Source organism: Oncorhynchus gorbuscha, linkage group LG10 (assembly GCF_021184085.1).
Source record: "Oncorhynchus gorbuscha isolate QuinsamMale2020 ecotype Even-year linkage group LG10, OgorEven_v1.0, whole genome shotgun sequence".
NCBI classification, from domain to species: Eukaryota; Metazoa; Chordata; class Actinopteri; order Salmoniformes; family Salmonidae; genus Oncorhynchus; species Oncorhynchus gorbuscha.
Genome location: NC_060182.1, coordinates 63739228 through 63759431, shown reverse-complemented (window position 1 = coordinate 63759431; position 20204 = coordinate 63739228). Strand labels below are relative to the sequence as shown.

The window sequence follows — 20204 nt, the reverse complement described above, 5'->3', positions numbered from 1 at the left end:
AAAGGCACAGTCAACTTAGTGTATGTAAACTTCTGACCCACTGGAATTGTGATACAGTGAATTCTTAATGAAATAATATGTCGGTAAACAATTTTTTGAAAAATTACTAAATGTAAATGTCCTAACCGACTTGCCAAAACTATAGTTTGTAAACAAGAAATGTGGGGAGTGGTTGAAAAACAAGTTTTAAGGACTCCAACCTAAGTTTATGTAAACTTCCGACTTGTTCTTCAAACTGGGCTTCGCTTAGTGTGGCGTGGGTTCTATCTGCTCTTTCTCTCCCCATGCTCTTTGGGCCCCTCACTGGCCTGGGAGGAAGTGAACCGTCAGTTATCTGCTGGAGGAACCAGCCAGTACTCGACCGCTCACAGTTTTGAAGTACAGTACCTCCTAGGTAAAACCTAACACATGTTGAGAAAGACTCCGCGCTTCGATACATATTCTCACCATATTGTTTTCTAAAGGCTCACATTTGGAATATGAATCTCAGCAATTACTCAGCTCCACTTTACATGATTTGGGGCCAGAGTTGACACCATTAATCAAGCCAATCTTTATTGGTCAGGAATCAGGATATGGTAGGCTCAACATACAGTAAGCTTGCCACAGGGGGCGCTATATTGTCTCCATCATCCTGTTAGCGTTCTCTACCATACAGCCTGACTGTGCCTCCGGGTTCTCCAGGTCCGCCTACATAGGCTAACAAACACAGTGGATGACTGGAGGTCTGTGGCCCCCTAAACAACGAGATCAGTGTTGGCCTGTTTTTCTGACATCAAGCTGTGCTGCTGTAACCAGACCAAATGCTTTGTCATGGAGCCCAGACACTGGTTCTATTCTGGTGGGAGGCTAAGGCTTATGAGTCAGCATAACTGACCATGTCATGGAATCTCAGCATCTGACTTCTGACCTTCTGACCATTCCCAGGCTGGAGGTCCAGAGGTGGACACATGAGGTCAGTTTTGTTGTCAAAGAATGGGGAGAAGGTTGCCTCAGGCAGGAGAGTCCCATGGGGAAAGAATGAATGTGCACCATTCAGCATGTGAACTGAAAATAGCTACATGATACTTCATAGCAGGACACCTCTCCATTGTCCTCTAGTGCACGAGAAGGCTTCTGATATTCCCTTGTGTAGAAGCCATTTCATCTGCTAGACATGTTGTCATTTAGGTAGGAGGTGACATTGAGAGACAAGAACTCCACAGTTTGGTCATGATGAATGATATAAGCTTTGATGTGTAGAGGGCTCAAACTGCTTTTAAGAGGAGAGACCATTTGTGACAGGCTCAAATCGGTCTTATGTAACAAAATTTGAAATAGTGTTTTTTTACATTGGATAAAATTAGAGACTCAGATCTACAAAATAGTATATCATACACTACAGCTGAGGAACAATTGGAAAGTAGTTTTGCTTTGAAAGTTGATAAACTCACTTTTGAGAAAATGGCCTTTAAATGTTTTGGTACTACTACTGGAGAGCCCTTCTTCATCTACACCTATTCAGCATTGTTCACACCATCTTAAGCTTTATCCCCACCCATCTCTTTAAGGGTTGATCCGAGCATTCTGTACTAACAACAGCAGTCAAGCAGCCCTGTTAAGCCCTTTATTATACACAGATTCAAAATAGCTATTGACAAATGTGTATTTTGTGGTTGTGACCCAGAGACTCTCAACTATTTATTTTGGGACTGTTCTTATGCAAGAAGATGTAAGTGAGTTATAAGATTTTATTTTAAAATGAACTACTATTAATGTTAATATGAAAGACTCCGATATTATGTTTTATTTTGATCCAAATTAAATGGACCCTGATTTAACTTTCATTGTTAATTTGTTTATTTTTCATGGCAGATTCTTTATCCATAAAATGAAGTGGGTGGAGAACAAACTCCTCTTCACATTGTTTAAGATAAAATTGAAATATTATTTTTGAAATAATCAGTAAGTGTAAAACAATTAAAAAGTGCAAAAACAATTAAAAAGCCATACGTACCATAAAACATTTCAACAAATTGAAAACAGATCTCGATCTGATCTACCCCTGTCTGTTAGGTTTATGTACTCTTGTTTGTATATTTCTGTTTTGTATTTGTTTTGTTCATAATAATAATAACAAAAAAATAAAAAAGCAGTCAGGCACTCAAGCTAACTTGCTAGCTACTTCCAGACACAAATGAAAGAAGAGCTCATTGAACATTACACACACACTGGATGCTCTGGCCGAGGAGTAAGGTTGATCCAAGTGTTCTGACCTCACAACGGCAGTGAAGCACACAAGCTAGACTGGTATTTTCTCCATCTCCTTAGCTATCATCCATGAATTCCACTGATTTCAAAACTCAGTCCTTCAGAAAGTGGAGAACATAAACATAACATTAGCTAGCTAACGGTACACCTTAACTTGACATTAGACTTGAGCAGTTTTCCTACGCGATACATTTAAAAAAGCTGCGTTAGAGAGAATGTCCTAGACATACTGACCAGCTCAAATAGACAGAAGCATCCTATATGGCAGACCAATCCAAACTCATCTTTCGGTATGTCCAGCCCACTCATTATCTCACACAATCATGGCAAGCAGAAAGGCTGCTGATTTTTCTTTGGCTAAACCAACTAGGCTCGTAATTTAACAATGTTATTTATATTTACAAACGGCATACAAGTTTGTTATTAAAACTTCTTATGGCTGGGGGCAGTATTGATTAGCTTGGATGAATAAGGTGCCCAGAGTAAACTGCCTGCTACTCAGTCCCAGTTGCTAATATACGCATATTATTAGTATATTTGGATAGAAAACACTCTGAAGTTTTTGAAAACGTTTGAATGATGTTTGTGAGTATAACAGAATTAATATGGCAGGCAAAAACCTGAGAAACAATCCAAACAGGAAGTGGGAAATCTGTGGTTGGTCGTTTTTCAACTCATTCCCTATTGAAGATACAGTGGGATATTGGTAATGTTGCACTTCCTAAGGCTTCCACTAGATGTCAACAGTCTTTAGAAACTTGTTTGAGGCTTCTACTGTAAAGGGGGGGCTCATTAGGGTCACAGTGGTCTGGCAGAGTGCCACAAGCTTGTGATGCTCGTTCACGTGAGAGGTAGCTCGCATTCCATTGCTTTTCTACAGACAAAGGAATTCTCTGGTTGGAACATTATTGAAGATTTATGTTAAAAACATCCTAAAGATTGGTTCTATACATCGGTTGACATGTTTCTATGGACTGTAATGAAACTTTTTGATATTTCATCTGCTCTTAGTGAACGCGCTTCGTGACTTTGGATATGTTTACAAAACCAGCTAACAAAAGTAGCTATTTGGACATAAATGATGGACATTATCGAACAAAACAAACATTTTTAAGGAACTGGGATTCCTGGGAGTGCATTCTGATGAAGATCATCAAAGGTAAGTGAATATTTATAACGTTATTTTTTACTTCTGTTGACTGCAGAATATGGCGGATATCTTTTTGGCTTGATCGGTCTCTGAGCGCCATACAGATTATTGCATGTTTGCTGTTTCCGTAAAGCTATTTTGAAATCTGACATAGCGGTTGCATTAAGGAGAAGTGTATTTAAAGTTCCGTGCATAACACTTGTATTTTCATCAACATTTATTATGAGAATTTCTGTAAATTGATGTGGCTCTCTGCAAAACCACCGGATGTATTTGGAACTACTGAACATAACGCGCCAATGTATACTGAGATTTTTTTTATATAAATATGAACTTTATCGAACAAAATATACATGTATTGTGTAACATGACACTCATAGGACTTCATCTGATGAAGATTATCAAAGGTTCGTGATTAATTCTATGTCTATTTTGGATTTTTGTGACTCCTCTCTTTGGCTGGAAAAATGGCTGTGTTTTTCTGTGACTTGGCTCTGACATAACATAATCGTTTGTGGTGCTTTCGCCGTAAAGCCTATTTGAAATCGGACACTGTGGTGGGATTAACAAGTAGTGTATCTTTAAAATGGTGTGAAATACTTCTATGTTTGAGGAATTGTGATTATGGGATTTCTGTTGTTTTGAATTTGGTGCCCTGCACTTTCACTGGCTGTTGTCATATCGATCCCATTAGCGGGATCTCAGCCCTAAGAAGTTTTTTAAGGCACATGAGAGTTCACATGTTCAAGAAGGCATTTCTGCCAAAGAAAAATGCACCTTTATTTAAAAAAATCAAGTTTATGTTCAAGCGGCTCTCCTGTAAAGTAGTGACCTACGACATACACCTAGTTTCCTGAAATGGTTCACATTTGGTATCCACTACCTGCTTTCAACTTGGCCTCTGAATGAGATAGGGGACACAAAAGGGAGAAGGCTGGATTCTGTTCAGAGCCAGTTAGGGTTGAAGTTCTATCACTGCTAAATCTTTTTTTCCTCTCTGCCCTCAATTCATTTCCATTCGAGTGATCTTTAATTCGTCCAGTGACAAGGACTATATATCTCTAGTCCAAACATTACATACTACTGACCCCCAAACCAAACTAAAGCACAGCACATACAGCCTTGTGAGTGCCTGACCCCAGTCCTATTTGAGCCCCCCTCCCCAGAGCTTTCTCTCCTAGACTACCCTCTGGATGGAACTCCTCTAATGTCATGAAGCTATCCAGAGACCTGTGATTGGGCTGCAGTGAGCAGAATGGATTGTGGAGGCGTGTAAGTTCTGGCTTGTAGGATACAGGGGTCTTTGTGGTTGTTGGGTGCCCTGGGAACCAAGCTAGCGTGACCCGGACCATAACCTCCTGCTGCTATGGCTTGAAGGTTTTCCTCTATGCAGAGCTGCCTACTGAAAAGCCTATATAGCACTAACAGATGTCCCCCCGTACTAATTCACTACATGTCAGTCCTGAATAATGGTCTGTTTTCTAACACTATCCCCTAGGGTTAGAGAGAGGGGTATAGTCTTCAAAGGGTTTGGTAAATGTTGGCTAATGTTGTTGCTCATTTAGATTCTTGAAGATGTAGGCCTACGCATGCATCAAACTCTATGGTTGAGGATCTTAGTTAGCAGAATAGCTGAGGTAGCCGTCTCTGCTCAGCAGCATTGCTAATCCAAATGGTTCACAAATCGTTAAAGTGATATTGAAGAATTGTTAAACAACTCTCCATGTGCCAAATAAAAACATCTTGAATAAACCTTATGTCCCCGGAGTGTATAAAACTGCATGAGCTAGCCTAGCATGGCATGTGTTGGCTGTTCCAGATTTGATAGGTTTACGAGAGTACCCCCACTCATTTCCATCTCTTCCAACTTCATGGGCGGTAAAAGCAGAACTAACCTACAGTCTGTCTGTGCCACAGGAATGACATAAAGCTTCACATTCCAGATTTTGCACAGTTTCCTTTATACACTGAGTCCGAGAAGAGGGATCCTGAGATATCTAGGAAGGATTTCTAGGGCAGTATGTTTTTCTAAAGACTTTCACATCGCACTCCGAAAACAAATAACTTTTTTTTAAAAAAGAAGACAATTTTCCCTTTACAAAAAATGGAAGGTTAAGAAACAGAGGCATACACAATTAATGGCACTATACTTCTTTCAGTCTTTAAAAGTGGAGCAGGACTCTATGCAGTACACAGAGATGGCCAGTATAGACACTCACTTTGAAGATGGCCTCAAGCTATTTTACACGCTCTCGCTCACATCAGCTGTCAAAGAAACACAACCCCATTCTTCAAAGCAGCTAAAGAGCAGACAGTCATAATAAAGACGGACACAAGAAGGTTGTTCCTGTACCTTCCAGGGTGGTGCCTGTACCCAGGAGGGGGTCTCCCAGCCCAGAAGTGTAGCGGGCACTGACAAACAGCTCATATTCAGTAGCAGGCTGGAGATCCTTCAGCAGGGCCACGGTGGTGTCTCCCTTCACAGCAATTTCCTTCCTCTCCCCGGTGCCGTCGGCTGGTTTGAAGGCCACGCGGTACTGGAGGACGTTCCCGGGAGCAGCCCGCCATGACACCATCATGCTGGACACGGTCTCGTTGAAGACGCGGAGATCACGGGGAGAACCACGGACTGAGGGGGAAAAGACATAGGGGTCAACCAATTACTGCATCTTCACTTATTTACTGTATAGTAAATCAAAAAACTGCATTAGCTACAGGTAAGGAATTGAAATGTTAGCAGCCATGCTGGCTAACTTTACTGACCTTCCTTGGTGGTTCCGTCCACCTGCATCTCGTCTCCCAGGCCGGAGGTGTACTCTGCAGACACAGACACGCGGTAGGTGGTGATAGGGAACAGCTCCTGGAGCACGATGGTGGTGTCAGGTCCGTTGGTCTGGGCCTCCAGCCTCTCTCCTCCCCCCGTCAAGGGGACATAGGACAACCGGTACCTCACCACGGGCCCTGGCGCCGCCAGCCATGACACCCGGAAACTGTCCGTGGTCTCTTCAGACACACTCAGTCCCCGCACAGTCCCTTGCTCTGGAATGGAGAATGTTTAGGTTTTGTTTAGCAGTAGCTTGTCAATATAACTTTTAAGAATAAATATTCTGGATAACCTATTGAATGATTTTGCATCTAAAGACGCCATGTAGGTTTCTTGGGGAATAAACAAAAGCACTAAAACATAAATCTCTTCACTTGCTTATGCTGTGAAACCCCTTACCTTCCAGAGTGGTCTCCTCCCCCGACAGAGGGAAACTGTCTCCTTTGTCGTACTGGGCGAACACGTTGACCTCGTAGGTGGTGAGGGGAGTGAGATGTGGCAAGATTGTGCTGGTGGTGTCGGCTGGCACAGCCAGGGAGATGTAATCCTCAGTGATGTCCTCGGCCTTACGGAAACGCACCAGGTAGGACATGACGTTGGTGGCATCGGTGGCCCAGGTGGCACGGAAGCTTCTGGACGTCACCTCAGAGAACTCCAGGTCCCTGGGTGCAATCAGACCTGACGAGCGGGATAAAACACAATTAAATGGCTGGTTTGTGTTTTGTCCTCATAGACAATGTCATCATAATGGCTTTTGGTAACATTAAGCCAAGCTGTATATCTCATTCCTTCAGAAAAGCTGGAATGGAACCAACTAGTTGAACTCATTCAACTTTGTTCACAGTTCCATCTCTGAACATTTATTTTTCATGAGTGTCTTAGCCATAGGAAACACTCCTCGTATGCTAGCAGTATGCATTCAGTCGACAGGGTTGCAACACATTTATATTACAAACCCCTGGACATTGCCAATGCCTAAATGTTCTGTGTTCTTGTGACAGGGGGATCATTACCAATATGTGCAGCGGAGAAACTCATGTCATGCTACCATGGTGTTGAAAACCATCCACAGTCCTGCTGACTTTCAGAGACAGGTGGCCTTTGAATTAGCAGGACAATTAGGTCAGAATGAAAGTATCCAGTCAGTTACTCTAGTGTTTAAAAACAGTAAACAATAACAAATGGTGCAACGGGCTCCCCTGAGATGCAGGCATATGGTTCTGTGGTATTTGAGTCAGCGTGATCAGTCAGGGAAAGTTCAAACAATGAATATGTCTCGCTTGTGCCTGCCTGAAACAGACCCAAGGCATTGGGAAATAAGAGATGAAGACAATTACACAGCCTTTTTGTGTTGTGCAGATGTAGTTACATCGTGACATCACTATTTCAGTAGCACCGCTCAGTTTGACCTGCTGTACCACATCGCAAATAACTGATTACAATAGACTGTCTGGAGTTTGAGGTCATTTAGCGGCTGCCACTAAAGTTAACCAGAATGTATGGTTATATAGCTATTAGTTACAGGCACATGTATGGCCCATGGTCAGCATGCTCAACTTCAAACAGGGGTATGTATTATGAGTAGGCCTAGGACTTACCACATGCCCAGACCAAGAAAACCCTGGCCTTTTGTTCTAAGGGTATGTTAAATGGCTACTCACTCCTCTTCTTGATGTTGAGGAGCTCCTGTTCGATCCTCAGGCAGATGGACTGAGTGAGCTCCTTGGAGATCCTCTGGAAAGCATCAAAGTCCTCCACAGTGTACACATGGGTGGCTGCCGGGGTGTTAGCAATGGCTTCCAACTCGGACCTCACAGCGTCCTTCACACCCACAGCAAAGATCTCCACATCTATATTCCTCAGGTTGGTTGCAGCGTCCTTGAAGGAGTCAGAGGACTTCCCGTCAGTGATGAGGACCATGACACGCGGGACACTGTTGCGAGATCCTCGGGTGGAGATAAAGATCTTCTCCCTGACGTAGTTCATGGCCTTGCCCGTGTTGGTGGAGCCTCCTCGGTAGGGGAACGTCCGGACAGCCTTGACCACTGAAGCAATGTCATTATAAGTGTTCAGGGCGAACTCTGTGTGGGGGTCTCTGCTGTACTGGACTAAGCTGAGCCGGATCTTGTCGAGCCCGACGTCGAAGGAGTTGACCAGGACCTCCAGGAAAGCTCTGACCTTGGCAAAGTTTTGTAATCCGATACTGTAGGAGCCATCAACCAGCAGGACCACGTCAGCCTGTACGTCCACTCCAAGAGAGCATTCTGGGGAGGGAAGGACATTAGATACCATCTTTATATGGTCTACATCGTGATTTGTTTTTGTTTTTATAGCAACAATGTAATGTTTCACTGAGCGAGTGAGTGAGGGACTGGATCACTGATATGCTGTTACAGAGCTTTATCTCACCCAATGACACCTTGACGGGCTGAGTCTTCTCCATGGCCAGGACAGCGTCGCTGGGGGTCAGGCCATTCAGGGCGAACAGGCTGATCTCGTACTCGGTCTCTGGGGACAGGTCCCGGATGTTGACAGTGGTCTGGGTGGGCCCCACGTATACAACCTGGCGCTTCATCCCAGTCATCATGGGCATCAGGGTCAGCTTGTAGCCCGTGATCTCCCCTAGAGAGGCATCCCAAGTCACCCTCATGGACTTTGAGGAGATCTCAAGCACCTGGAGGTTAGAGGCCGGTTCCACCACTAGAGACACAACAAATAAACAATGTTGAGGATGGAATGTACTGTAGTATGGTTGGAAAACACTTTAACAATACATTTATAGTTACATAGTTGTTGTCGATTCGTTACACTGACCGCCCATAGACAACTTGAAATATGTGAGGATTTAAATCAATCAACGGAAATGTGATGTAATGAATCATCTATAATGTCTTACCATCATCTCCGCTCACTAGAGAGTTGAGCTGGTCTTCCACACCGGAGCACACCTGCATGATGAGCTTCTGCTGCACTGCCTTGATCATATCAAAGTTAGGTACGTTGTAGACATGTGTGCTGTGGGGAGTTGAGGCCATTTCTTTCAGTTCATCCTCATCTGCTCCTTTGATGCCTAAATGGTGAAAAACATCTCAGAAGTTAGCCTGAGAAATGGAGTACTATGGAAATCAGCCACTACGGAATCTCCAGGATTTCCAGGCATTCAAAAACTAAAAGCATTATAGAGATGTTCTCAAGAGAGAGTAGCATTCAGAGGTAAAAACACACAGTACCTAAAGCAAATACTTCCACTCCAATGTTCCTGAGTCGTTTAGCGTACTCCTCCACTGGGTCCTGGGATTTTCCATCTGTGATGATCATGGCTATCTTCGGAAAGCCTTTCCTGGTGCCGGCTGCCTCCGTAAAGATGTTTTTCAGCAGGTAGTCCAAGGCGTCCCCTAGACACAGAGTGTAACATATTAAACCTTTAAGAAAATAGCGTTTCTTAAAACATTTTAGCTTATTATAACATTTAATGTCTGTGGGCAAAAGCCTACCTTGAGAACAAGTGCGTAACCAAAACATGTACCTCAATCAACGGAAGACTTGCACCAATGTTCTAGTTACACACACAGATCTCAAGTTAGGATTCAGTCCAGTGAGAATTGACAAAATATCGGCAGTACTGTATATCCATGCTGTCTAGTCCCACCTATCATGTATACCTGTCATGGTGTTTCCTCCCTTGTAGGGCAGGGTGTTGATGGCTCTGAGCAGCTCTCCTCGTTTGGAGTGGCGGTTGAGGAGGAACTCAGTGCGGGTGTCTGTGCTGTACTGGACCACAGCCACCCTGGTCTTATCCTCTCCGATGTCGAAGGCCCCAGCCATAGCACTGATGAAGCTGCGAATGTACTTGAAGTTTTCCCTGCCAACGCTCCAGGAGCCATCCACCAGGAAGACCAGGTCTGCTATGGCATTGACTGAACACCCTGGATGGGTGGAGAGGGGGATGGGGTAGAGCAGGAACACAATCAACTGGGGGATGGGGTAGAGCAGGAACACAATCAACTGTCTGGACACAATCTGGCAGATTGGCACAACTTTACGGTACTCTAATGAACACTGTATATCTGACAGACGGTCTCTGACAGATGGTATTTCAAAAGACATGATGACAAAAATGTGTTTTTATAGACCAAATAATCAATAAAACTTTCAGCGGCATTGTTTGGTTTTGTGTTTTCAAACCCCCGTGGTTTTTTGTTTGTTTATCGTGGATAGTTCAGATTCTCTGGAACATCCAAGTTGATTGGCCGGACTTCTGTGAATGTCTCAAATCTCGTAGGTCCACTTGACTGAATATCCTTCCACGCTACATCTTGTTATTACGCCTTTTGAGCATTTCTTGACAAAACATCAAATATCAAGTTCTATGGATTTATCTGGCCAATTGGGTCAATTGTGAAAGAGTGTTATGAGCGTTCCACCAGAAATAGCTTCTAGGAGCAAAGGTTTTTGGACCATCAGGAACTTTGGGTTGAATTTCCACCCAAAGTGGACATGGTGAGGGAAAAAGTGAGCATGTCTCCCTGTCAATCCACAGACTGAACTCACAGAGAGAGGCACAGAACTCCAGTAAAAGGACTTCTGGTCAGAGCAGTAATCCTTTCCACTTCTTTCAACATTTAAAAAGACGGAAATGCACAGAGCTGGCACGACAGTGACATCATCACTCTCCTTGGATTATACGCATAACAGAAGACGCTCACTCTTAGATTTTGATGTGAAGACAGTTTGTGATTGAAAACAAATTCTCAGCCACTGTCAGAACCCCCTGTCTGCTCAAATATGAACAACTCAGCAGTACAGATGGGGTATTTGAGTCTGAGGAAATGATTCCAGTCAACAATATTATGATTGGATTGGAAAAACACAAAAAAATGGACTGGTAAGATCATAAAGCTATGTGGACAGGCAATGGGCATAGCGCAGACTGGTTGACATTGACGTGAACATACTTACTGATTGCATCTGAAGTCTGCGGCCTCCTTTCTGTTTCACTTGTGTTACTGGACTGAACTGAAACACAAAATCATTTGGACTGTTACCATGACATCCTGTGTGCCATGTATGGGGAATAAATCCAAGACATTCAACAAATCATCAAGCCTCTTCAATCACATACATATAAACATATTTGTCCTGGTTAATCGGCGATAACCAGAGTGTGATTTGAGTTTTAAAAACAGATTTATTTGATTCTAATGTCGCTAGAAGCTAACAGACAAGCTGGAGGTTTGAAACCATGTAATGGGTCCTTTGTTCCTTATGACAGAAGAATCTGATCTGAGATTAAACCCTTTTCATATCAGTCCATATCAGCCTTTTGAGAAAGCCATCGGATTTTCCCAAAGTTATGTTTAACCTTGTAATCAGAATCTTGAACACTTACTAGTGAGCTGGCCAAAGATGGGTATACTCTCCTCTGTGTCATCATAGGAGTTGATGGACACTGAGTAGTCCAGATCAGGAGTTAGGTCTGTAATAGACGTCTTTGTAGCAGTGGCTGGGAGGTTAAACTCTTTGGCTGGTTCATCTGGGATATAGAGAATGGGTTGCTATTAGAATTGGTGCAAATGATCATTCGGGTTGGCATGAAAAGCTATAACTAGTCAGGCAAACATCAATGAACTAATGAGATCAATAAATACAAACCTGTATCCGATACAACTTGTATTTTGTAGCCCTGTATCCTATGCGATGGCTTTCTCCATGACATTTGCACTGTGTTCTCATTTAGAATTGTAAATTTCAAGTCTGAGGGGGGCTCCACTGCAAACAAAAGAGGAACTGATGTTAACTTACATACATGAATGAAAAAGAAAACGTGTGTATGAGTTTAAAAATGTTGATCAAGTATTTCAGCAAGACATTTTATATCAAGCATTCACATTTAGCCCAACGATAAACACTTCATGACTGAAGTTGAGACGTTCATTGTTGAGGGAGACAAGAAGAACCAACATCCATGGTAAAAGTGACAAAAAAAAGAAGCACACGACAACATTTAAAAAGTGTGAGTAGCCATTTTGGAAAACAAAATGGCATTTGTTTGAGTTGCACAACCAGGTAACCCTAGTCAGCAACTCAAGCACCGGAAGTCTGGAGTACACAACATTAATACAGACCAACTCCACACAAAACTCCCCTGAGTGCAAACATTGAGTGAACCATCCAATACATGCTGAGTGCAGTCCTTACCACGCATGCCCAACCAACCAGCACCAACACGTTGACATGAACAACACATAATTACAGCAACATTTTCCTTCCAACGTTATTGATTATACAATGGAGTCAAGATTGCCAGGTACTGTTGAGGGTGGCATTTGCTGAATTTAACACCCAATGTTATATATATACTCTAAAGTTGGATGTTTTGCTAGAGCAGTTCAGACAGCTGGTTGATTACTTTTTTTTTACTGAGGAATGTGTTTGTTTTTCATGATGGTGTTTTGTAAGTTACTTATCTTAAATTACTTGTAAATATTGTATGCTTTTATTGTGTTGGAATTGTAAATATTGTGAATTTGTATGATTGTGTGTGGGGCACCCTTGTAAAAGAGGCCTCAATGGGATTTCCCTGTTTAAATAAATAAAAATACAGAGTATGTATACATATTTTGACAAAATGAAGTGTTTATGTATATTTATATATATATATATATATATATATATATAGAGAGAGAGAGAGAGAGAGAGAGAGAGAGAGAGGGAGAGAGAGAGAGAGCGAGACTCAAGCACAAGTCTTTGGCATAGATCCATTGCAAACCTTGCAAAAAGAATACACAATGTGTCACAGGAGACTGTTGTGTATGTTCTTTTCATTGACAGAGTGCACAAGATGGCATGAGGTGAAGGCACACTGCGTACACAGTCAAAATGAAGAGAGAGTTAAGATACAGAGGAAAAATAGTGTACACATTCAAAATAAACAAACAAAAACTGCGACAGATGCAGTCCGACAACACGCGTGTCCACATTGAGCAGGTTCCACGGCACCATGCATGTGTACATGAGAAAGTTGTTCAGAACAACTTGACAAATTGGGTGAAAGTGTTTCCATGTACACGAGGGACCACACAGAGAGACAATAAATGTATTTTACAATGATATTCTTCCTCACTGGGGTTTCACATGCAACCTATTTAGATCAGTGTTGGATGACCTTTCACCTTTATGTGAGTGCAGTTAAAGGAGAGTGGAAACAAAGTGTTTAAAAAGTACTATTTTTGGTTTTGGACAGACAAGCTTGTACTTAAGGGTAAACAGCATAACAAGCTTTAACTGCGTAGAATATAAGAAAGTCTTAATATCTATTAGGTGATGTATGAGTTTCTATTCTTCCTGTAGCCTATGGCTGTATATGTACTTCTCATAGGCTACATACTATAGTCCAGGATGATGATGAGGATGTGATAAAGACATACATACAAAGGCTGGCCTTTCAGACTATGTCAGCGAGTGGACGGACGGCATGCAAGCTGCTGAGGAGGGGCATTGGGATGGGATGCAAGAATATCACTGTAAAATACCTGCTGAGAAAAGCCACAGCTCAGGACACACTGAATGTACAGGCAGACAACATCTAGGACCTGAGCCAAGCTGGTATTGGTACACGGTAAAGGAGGATCACCAACCTGCTACATCAATTTAGGGGGCCCGGGTAAGCTGCCCTCCTCTCCAACAAAGTCTCTCGAACAAGAATCAATATACCCACTTGGGGGTTGGGAGGGGCAGTGGGGAGGAAAGTTGGGTAGGGAGACTGTCTTCACTCACAAGAGCAAAGAGCTGTGTCACCTCACTCAAGGTGTTTGATCATCGTTGTACAAAAAGTCGCAAATAGTTGGAATCATTCATGACAAAGTTGTTACTTCACACATTTTCTTTTCAGTCTTCTCATGTTGCGTTTAAATGTAATTTTCTAAAACAAGATATTGAAAAAAATACATTGAAGATATAAAATAATAAAATAAACATTAGCAGATATCTTTTCAGACTCGTTCCCTCTGCCAGGTGTGGAAGCATATCACAGCACCCTGCCCGACCAGAGGACACCTCTGCCTTACCCATGGCCAGACTTTGGCTACTGTCAGTAACCTCAGTCTGCGGCCAGTCAGCCATTCATCCTGGCCTGCTCTACTGCCAGGCCAGCAAGTCAAAGAAAGAGCTCTGACTCTCCCAAAAAGGCAGAACAGATGCCAAAGTACTTATGCAACATGTGCTGACATTAAACATTTCTGCATATTAACTTTCTATATGGATTGCAACTCAGCGTTTTTGAGAATGTCCGTAAAAAGCCTAAAAAGGCTCTTTGTCTTTGCCCTGTCTGAGCATTAATTAGCGATTCTCATATTACATCTTTCCATTCCGTTAGTGAAGATATATGGGAGTAGACATTGGACTCCCCCAAAAAGCTTTCAGGGCAAAAAAGGGAACAATTGAATGCTCCAGTTTTTGAACATCAAGGATATTGAAACTATGATGTCACATTTCTACAAATGATCAAGACCACTAATTTTGTTTGGATATGAAATATGAGAAACAATCAAATCTAGAACAGCTACCGTAACGTCAATGTAACAACATAATTACAGAGGGGAATAGCTAAACCATGAAATAATTGTAGTTTTACTTTACTTAATTTTTGTTTGAGAAAACAAAATTGGAAAGATAAAAAAAAAAACCTATCCAATTTTTAAAGGACCGACTATTGGGTCCTGGATTCTTCTACTAAACAATAACGTCAATAAGACTAAGGGAACACATTGTTACCTGGCCTTGTGAAGACACTGACATCAATGTAAGAGTCAGATCCAACTGTTACAGTTGACAACATGAGTCACTTGAGTTTTCTCAAGTTAGGATTCAGTCCAGCGAGAACATGAGTTTTCTCATTGGTAAAGTTGGAAACATTTCCAAAATTTGGGATATTACATTTTAAAAAATGAATTGAGAATATATATATATACAAATACACACAGTATATGTGTATTAAATATATATATACCAAGATGGACTAAATGTCAAATAAATTAATCAAATTGTAATTATCCTGAAATAACTTCTAGAATGGGACTCCTAGAATGGGGCTCCTAGAATGGGACTCCTAGAATGGGGCATCATATTACATCACAGAGAAAGGGAAGAGGTGTAGACAGAAGCGTCACGCCCAGGGGCACGTTCCCTCTCAGATTTGTCCTGCTAAAAAAACATAAATTAATAAATTCATTACTAAACTTAATAAAGATTTACCATCTAGTGGCCAAAAGGCAGTTTTAGCATGGGCAGCGACATTGAGGGCTTCCACCATTTTAATGTAGTCAACTGGGTGGGACTTCCAACTTTATTGGCTGATCCCTCCTGATGACCCTGTTGGAGTCATGCCCAACCAGGTCATTAGGAGGGATCACGTAATCATTAAAAAAAAATGGACGACTTCAAAATGAAGATTGCCTCAATGGCTCTGCCCATGTGCTCACATACACCACAATGGGAACTATATAGAGATGTTTTCTCTATCATTCTCTATAGATGGGTTAGAAGTCTGCAAGTTGTTGTGATTCTGGATGGCCAGATAGCTACCAACAATGACAAGAAACTACCATGTGGGGAATCGTGACTTGTTTCAGATAGTTTCGTCTTGTTCTTGATGTCATGTCTTGTTTTGAGGTGTTTTGACTGATTTCATGTCAATGCTAATATGGCAAAAATAAATGCTAGCTAGCTAACCAACAACCTAACGATGTATTTCAGAGACAAGTGCTCATTGTGCAAATTTATTTGTGTTTTCAAGAAACATTGGAGACTAAATATAGTTTACATGTCAACAATCTAAGCCAACCCAGTCTGTTTTGTCCCACGGTTGCGCGAGCATCGGTTTTGCTGATAAACAACCAACCTGTTCATTGTTTCAATGGAAGTCTAAGTAGATCAGACCCAGATGCTATTGCATTAGTGTCTATGGGACAGCTCCCCCCCTTAAGTAGATCGGAACTTACATTTTTTTTTTCATTGGTAAACGGCCTGAGTATGAGTATACTCTCCACCATCTTTGCTGTAAACTAGAGTGACACGCTGCTATCACATACACTACATGACCAAAAGTATGCTCATCGAACATCTCATTCCAAAATCATGGGCATTAATATGGAGTTGGTCACCCCCCGTTGCTGCTAGAAAAGACTCCACTCTTCTGGGAAGACTTTACACTAGATGTTGGAACATTGCTGCGGGGACTTGCTTCCATTCAGCCACAAGATCATTAGTGAGGTAGGGCATTGATGTTGGGCGATTAGGCCTGGCTCGCAGTTGTTGTTCCAATTCATCCCAAAGGTCTTTGACGGGGTTGAGGTTAAGGCTTTGTGCAGGCCAGTCAATTTCTTGGAAACACAGAAACATTCTGGAATGTCACTGTATGCTGTAATGCTAAGGGAACTAAGGGGTCTAGCCCGAACCACGAAAAACAGTCCCAGATACTTATTCCTCCTCCACCAAACTTTACATTTGGCACTATGCATTGGGGCAGGTAGTGTTTTCCTGGCATCCGCTAAACCCAGATTTGTCCGTCAGACTGCCAGATGGTGAAGCGTGATTCATCACTCCAGAGAACGCATTTCCCCTACTCCAGAGTCCAATGGGGGCGAGCTTTACACCATACCAGCCGACGCTTGGCATTGCACATGGTGATCTTAGGCTTGTGGGGGGGCTGCTCGGCCATGGAAACCCATTTCATGAAGCTCCCGATGAACAGTTATTGTACTGACGTTGCTTCCAGAGGCCGTTTGGAACTCTTAGTGAGTGTTGCAACCAAGGTCACGCTGCACGCTTCAGCACTCGGTGGTCCAGTTCTGTGAGATTGTGTGGCCTACCACTTTGCGGCTGTGCCGTTCTTGCTCCTAGATGTTTCCACTTCACAATAACAGCACTTACAGTTGACCAGGGCAGAAATTTGACGAACTGACTTGTTGGAAAGGTGGCATCCTATGACCGTGCCACGTTGAAAGTTACTTTAGCTCTTCCGTAATGCCATTCTACTGTCATTGTGTGTCTATGGAGATAGCATGGCTGTATGCTCAATTTTATACATCTGTCAGCAACGGGTGTGGCAGAAATAGCCAAATCCACTCATTTGAAGGGGTGTCCACATTCCGTTGTATATATAGTGTAGTTTGATTTTATTGGTGGGCAGAACTCACAGGAGGTATGTTTGTAAATGAATTTGATTAAGATATTGATAGCCGATTCCTTCTTGATTCAAAATAAAACATTTTTTTTGCTGTAATTCTAGCCAGGTAGCTATCAATTTTATCAAGTTGGATTTAGCCACATCTATAAATGGGCTACCAATCTCCCAACCTCATAACGAGCTACCAAGAAGCCATTTCAGCCTATCAATCAAGTTTGAGCAAGCTTGGCTAGCTTACCTAGCTATCTTAGCTGGCAATTGCATGCCTGCTGGCAAGGTTGCTGGACTTTAAAAAAGCAAGCAATTACTAAATGTACTGAATAAGACTCATATTCTATTATTTTACCCATATTTTAGCAAAGATGCAGGCAGGGGCTGGGGAAATGTAACCACTGCATTTAATAGACAGAGCTCTGCATGCAAAGATTGACAGATATTTAGATTGTATTTTCAAAACTCTAATGACTAATAGATACACAATTGAATAAAATTGCTTTAATTATTGGGTAATGATACTATATACCATGTGGCAGTTGTACTAAAGGCATACACGTTTATTAAAATGACAATTGAACAGGTGAAGGCAGTATGCTTAGATAACTTATGCAGAAAATATAGCTTTATTCCTTTCTCTTTTTTTACATCAAATTAGGCATAATGATTATGTCTCTTGATTCCAGGAAGAAGCTGTTTCAGCTAAATTCTCCCGACCACCCCCTCCCTACAACATGTACTTTGTGCCCTCAGATTTTGGGGGTGCATGGTGCCCCTGGGTGCAGGGCAAGTCATATCAAGTAAAATACACACATCTGGGTATCATTTTATTAATCATACTGTACAATGCATTATGGTTGTTCCATGTGATGGTTCTCACACAATATATACCCTAAATCCTGTAGGTTTATATCAAACAACTAGAGAGAGAGAGAGAGAAAGCGAGCCAGAGTTGGGGGTGGGGGATGGGGGTATGTGAAAAGGGCAGGAGGGAGGCACATTTACCTTGCGCTTCAACGGAGGCGAATAACACTGCAACGAAAGCCGACACGGCCAATGACAGCCTTATCTTCATTTTTAGAAGTTATGGGTCAGCAGCAGCACATTAATGAATCTGAGGAGAGAGTTGAGTTCAAACCCATTAGGTTTAGCTTTGAGAAGAGAATGGGCAAAAAGTCACGAGCCTTTGAAAGGGAATATGTTAAATTAACGTGACTGAAGAGGCAACATTTGGTTCAAAGGAGTGAAAAGTAACGAGCTAATTTTTGTCACCTCATGCATGCGTTGTCTTTTACATTTTTTTTATTTATCCTCTAAGCAAGTCAGTTAATAACACTTTCTTATTTACAATGTTGGTCTCAAGAATGATCATAACTATATTCGTTAATAACCATTCGTTTTTTTTAAAATCACGTACTCTTAGTAAATAATTTCATCATAATTCGACCTGTCGTATAGGCTCGACATTGAAAACGGTTGAGAATTTCGTCAAAAGCAAACCTGCCTGGAATATCAGAAATAGGCTACTGGTCCTACAGGTTGTGCACCCCGCCTAGTGGCACAGAAGCTCATATAGGGCTACTGAAACTGGAAGGACATTTCATTCAGTTATCCCATTTATAGCTCCCAAGACCCTCAGAATTGGCCCTTATATATCCTATCATGAATGTCAACTTAATATACATCAGGCCTATAGATAAAAAATAAAATAAATTGCATATGTAGTATAAATTACTTTTGCCAAAACCTATTAGCAAATTACTAATGATCAACTAATTTATTTGTTACTTTGGCTAGGCTATTCTAATTCAATGTTCATACTCTAATACAGTATACTTATTGATTCCACACAGGGGTACCGTCATAATCCAACATATATGTTCCTTTATGGGAAAAAACAGTCTGAAGAACTAACCAAGCACAAAAATAGTATTTCACCTGTCTGGCAGTTATTCACAGAAAAATAATCAATCAGTTCTTTCATTAGAAAAAGCTCATAAATATAGCACATACAGCTAAGCACAATGTTTGATTAATTGAAAACCATTTATTTTGTATAAATCTTATATTATTTCTAACCCACAGCAAGATATAAAATATGTTGCTCACCTGGTCAATCTTAACAGAATAAAATCAGAAAATGTAGGTGCACCCGCCTTGAAGACTCCCCCTTCTAGAAACTGATAGAGAACTTTCAGGAGCTCTGGGTGGACACTTCTCTCTAGCTGGCTACTGGAAGATCCAACAGCATGTGTTCCAGAAAGAAAGTCTCTTTCCAAGTGGGAAGAATCTTTCCACAATCTGCTACTTAATAGGGGGCTGTTCCCAACTCTCATTTTACAATAAGCTCTTACGAAACTCCACTGGTAAACCTCGCAATGGTTTGATATATGAAACATCCCCCCAAAGTGGGAATACACTTCTGGAAACTGCATTCTTTTCTGAATTCATTTGGCACATTGATCTTATGAGTTACTAGTGCCTAATGGGCAACCCTAAGGAACTTAACATGTAGGCTATATATACATGTATATTTACGTACATACATACTATATATACAGCATCAGTATAAAGCTTGGACACCTACTCATTTAAGGGTTTTTATTTTGACTATTTTCTAAATTGTAGAATAATAGTGAAGACATCAAACCTATGAAATAACACATATGGAATCATGTAGTAACGAAAAAAGGGTCAAACAAATCAAAATATATTTTATATTTGAGATTCTTTAAAGTTGTCACTTTGCCTTGATGACAGCTTTGCACACTCTTGGCATTCTCTCAAACAGCTTCATGAGG

General features: G+C 41.6%; 1 protein-coding gene across 2 annotated transcripts in view; it reads right to left on the bottom strand.

Annotated features, from left to right (window-relative positions):
- The window catches only part of LOC124046342 (collagen alpha-1(XII) chain-like), a 73960-nt gene extending 54263 nt beyond the window's left edge, over positions 1 to 19697 (bottom strand). The window contains exons 1-13 of one of the 2 annotated variants that reach the window (XM_046366614.1): positions 19513 to 19697; positions 18409 to 18517; positions 11877 to 11993; positions 11614 to 11757; positions 11184 to 11240; positions 9887 to 10150; positions 9455 to 9619; positions 9121 to 9294; positions 8634 to 8924; positions 7886 to 8488; positions 6624 to 6902; positions 6164 to 6439; positions 5754 to 6029 (exon numbers count right to left, since the gene is read on the bottom strand). In XM_046366614.1, the coding sequence (XP_046222570.1) occupies positions 5754 to 6029; positions 6164 to 6439; positions 6624 to 6902; positions 7886 to 8488; positions 8634 to 8924; positions 9121 to 9294; positions 9455 to 9619; positions 9887 to 10150; positions 11184 to 11240; positions 11614 to 11757; positions 11877 to 11993; positions 18409 to 18478 (2716 nt within the window). In that variant the 5' untranslated portion in view covers positions 18479 to 18517; positions 19513 to 19697. The remainder of the gene's footprint in view (positions 1 to 5753; positions 6030 to 6163; positions 6440 to 6623; positions 6903 to 7885; positions 8489 to 8633; positions 8925 to 9120; positions 9295 to 9454; positions 9620 to 9886; positions 10151 to 11183; positions 11241 to 11613; positions 11758 to 11876; positions 11994 to 18408; positions 18518 to 19512) is intronic. The other variant, XM_046366615.1, reaches the window with a different exon arrangement.
- Positions 19698 to 20204: the final 507 nt, after the last annotated feature.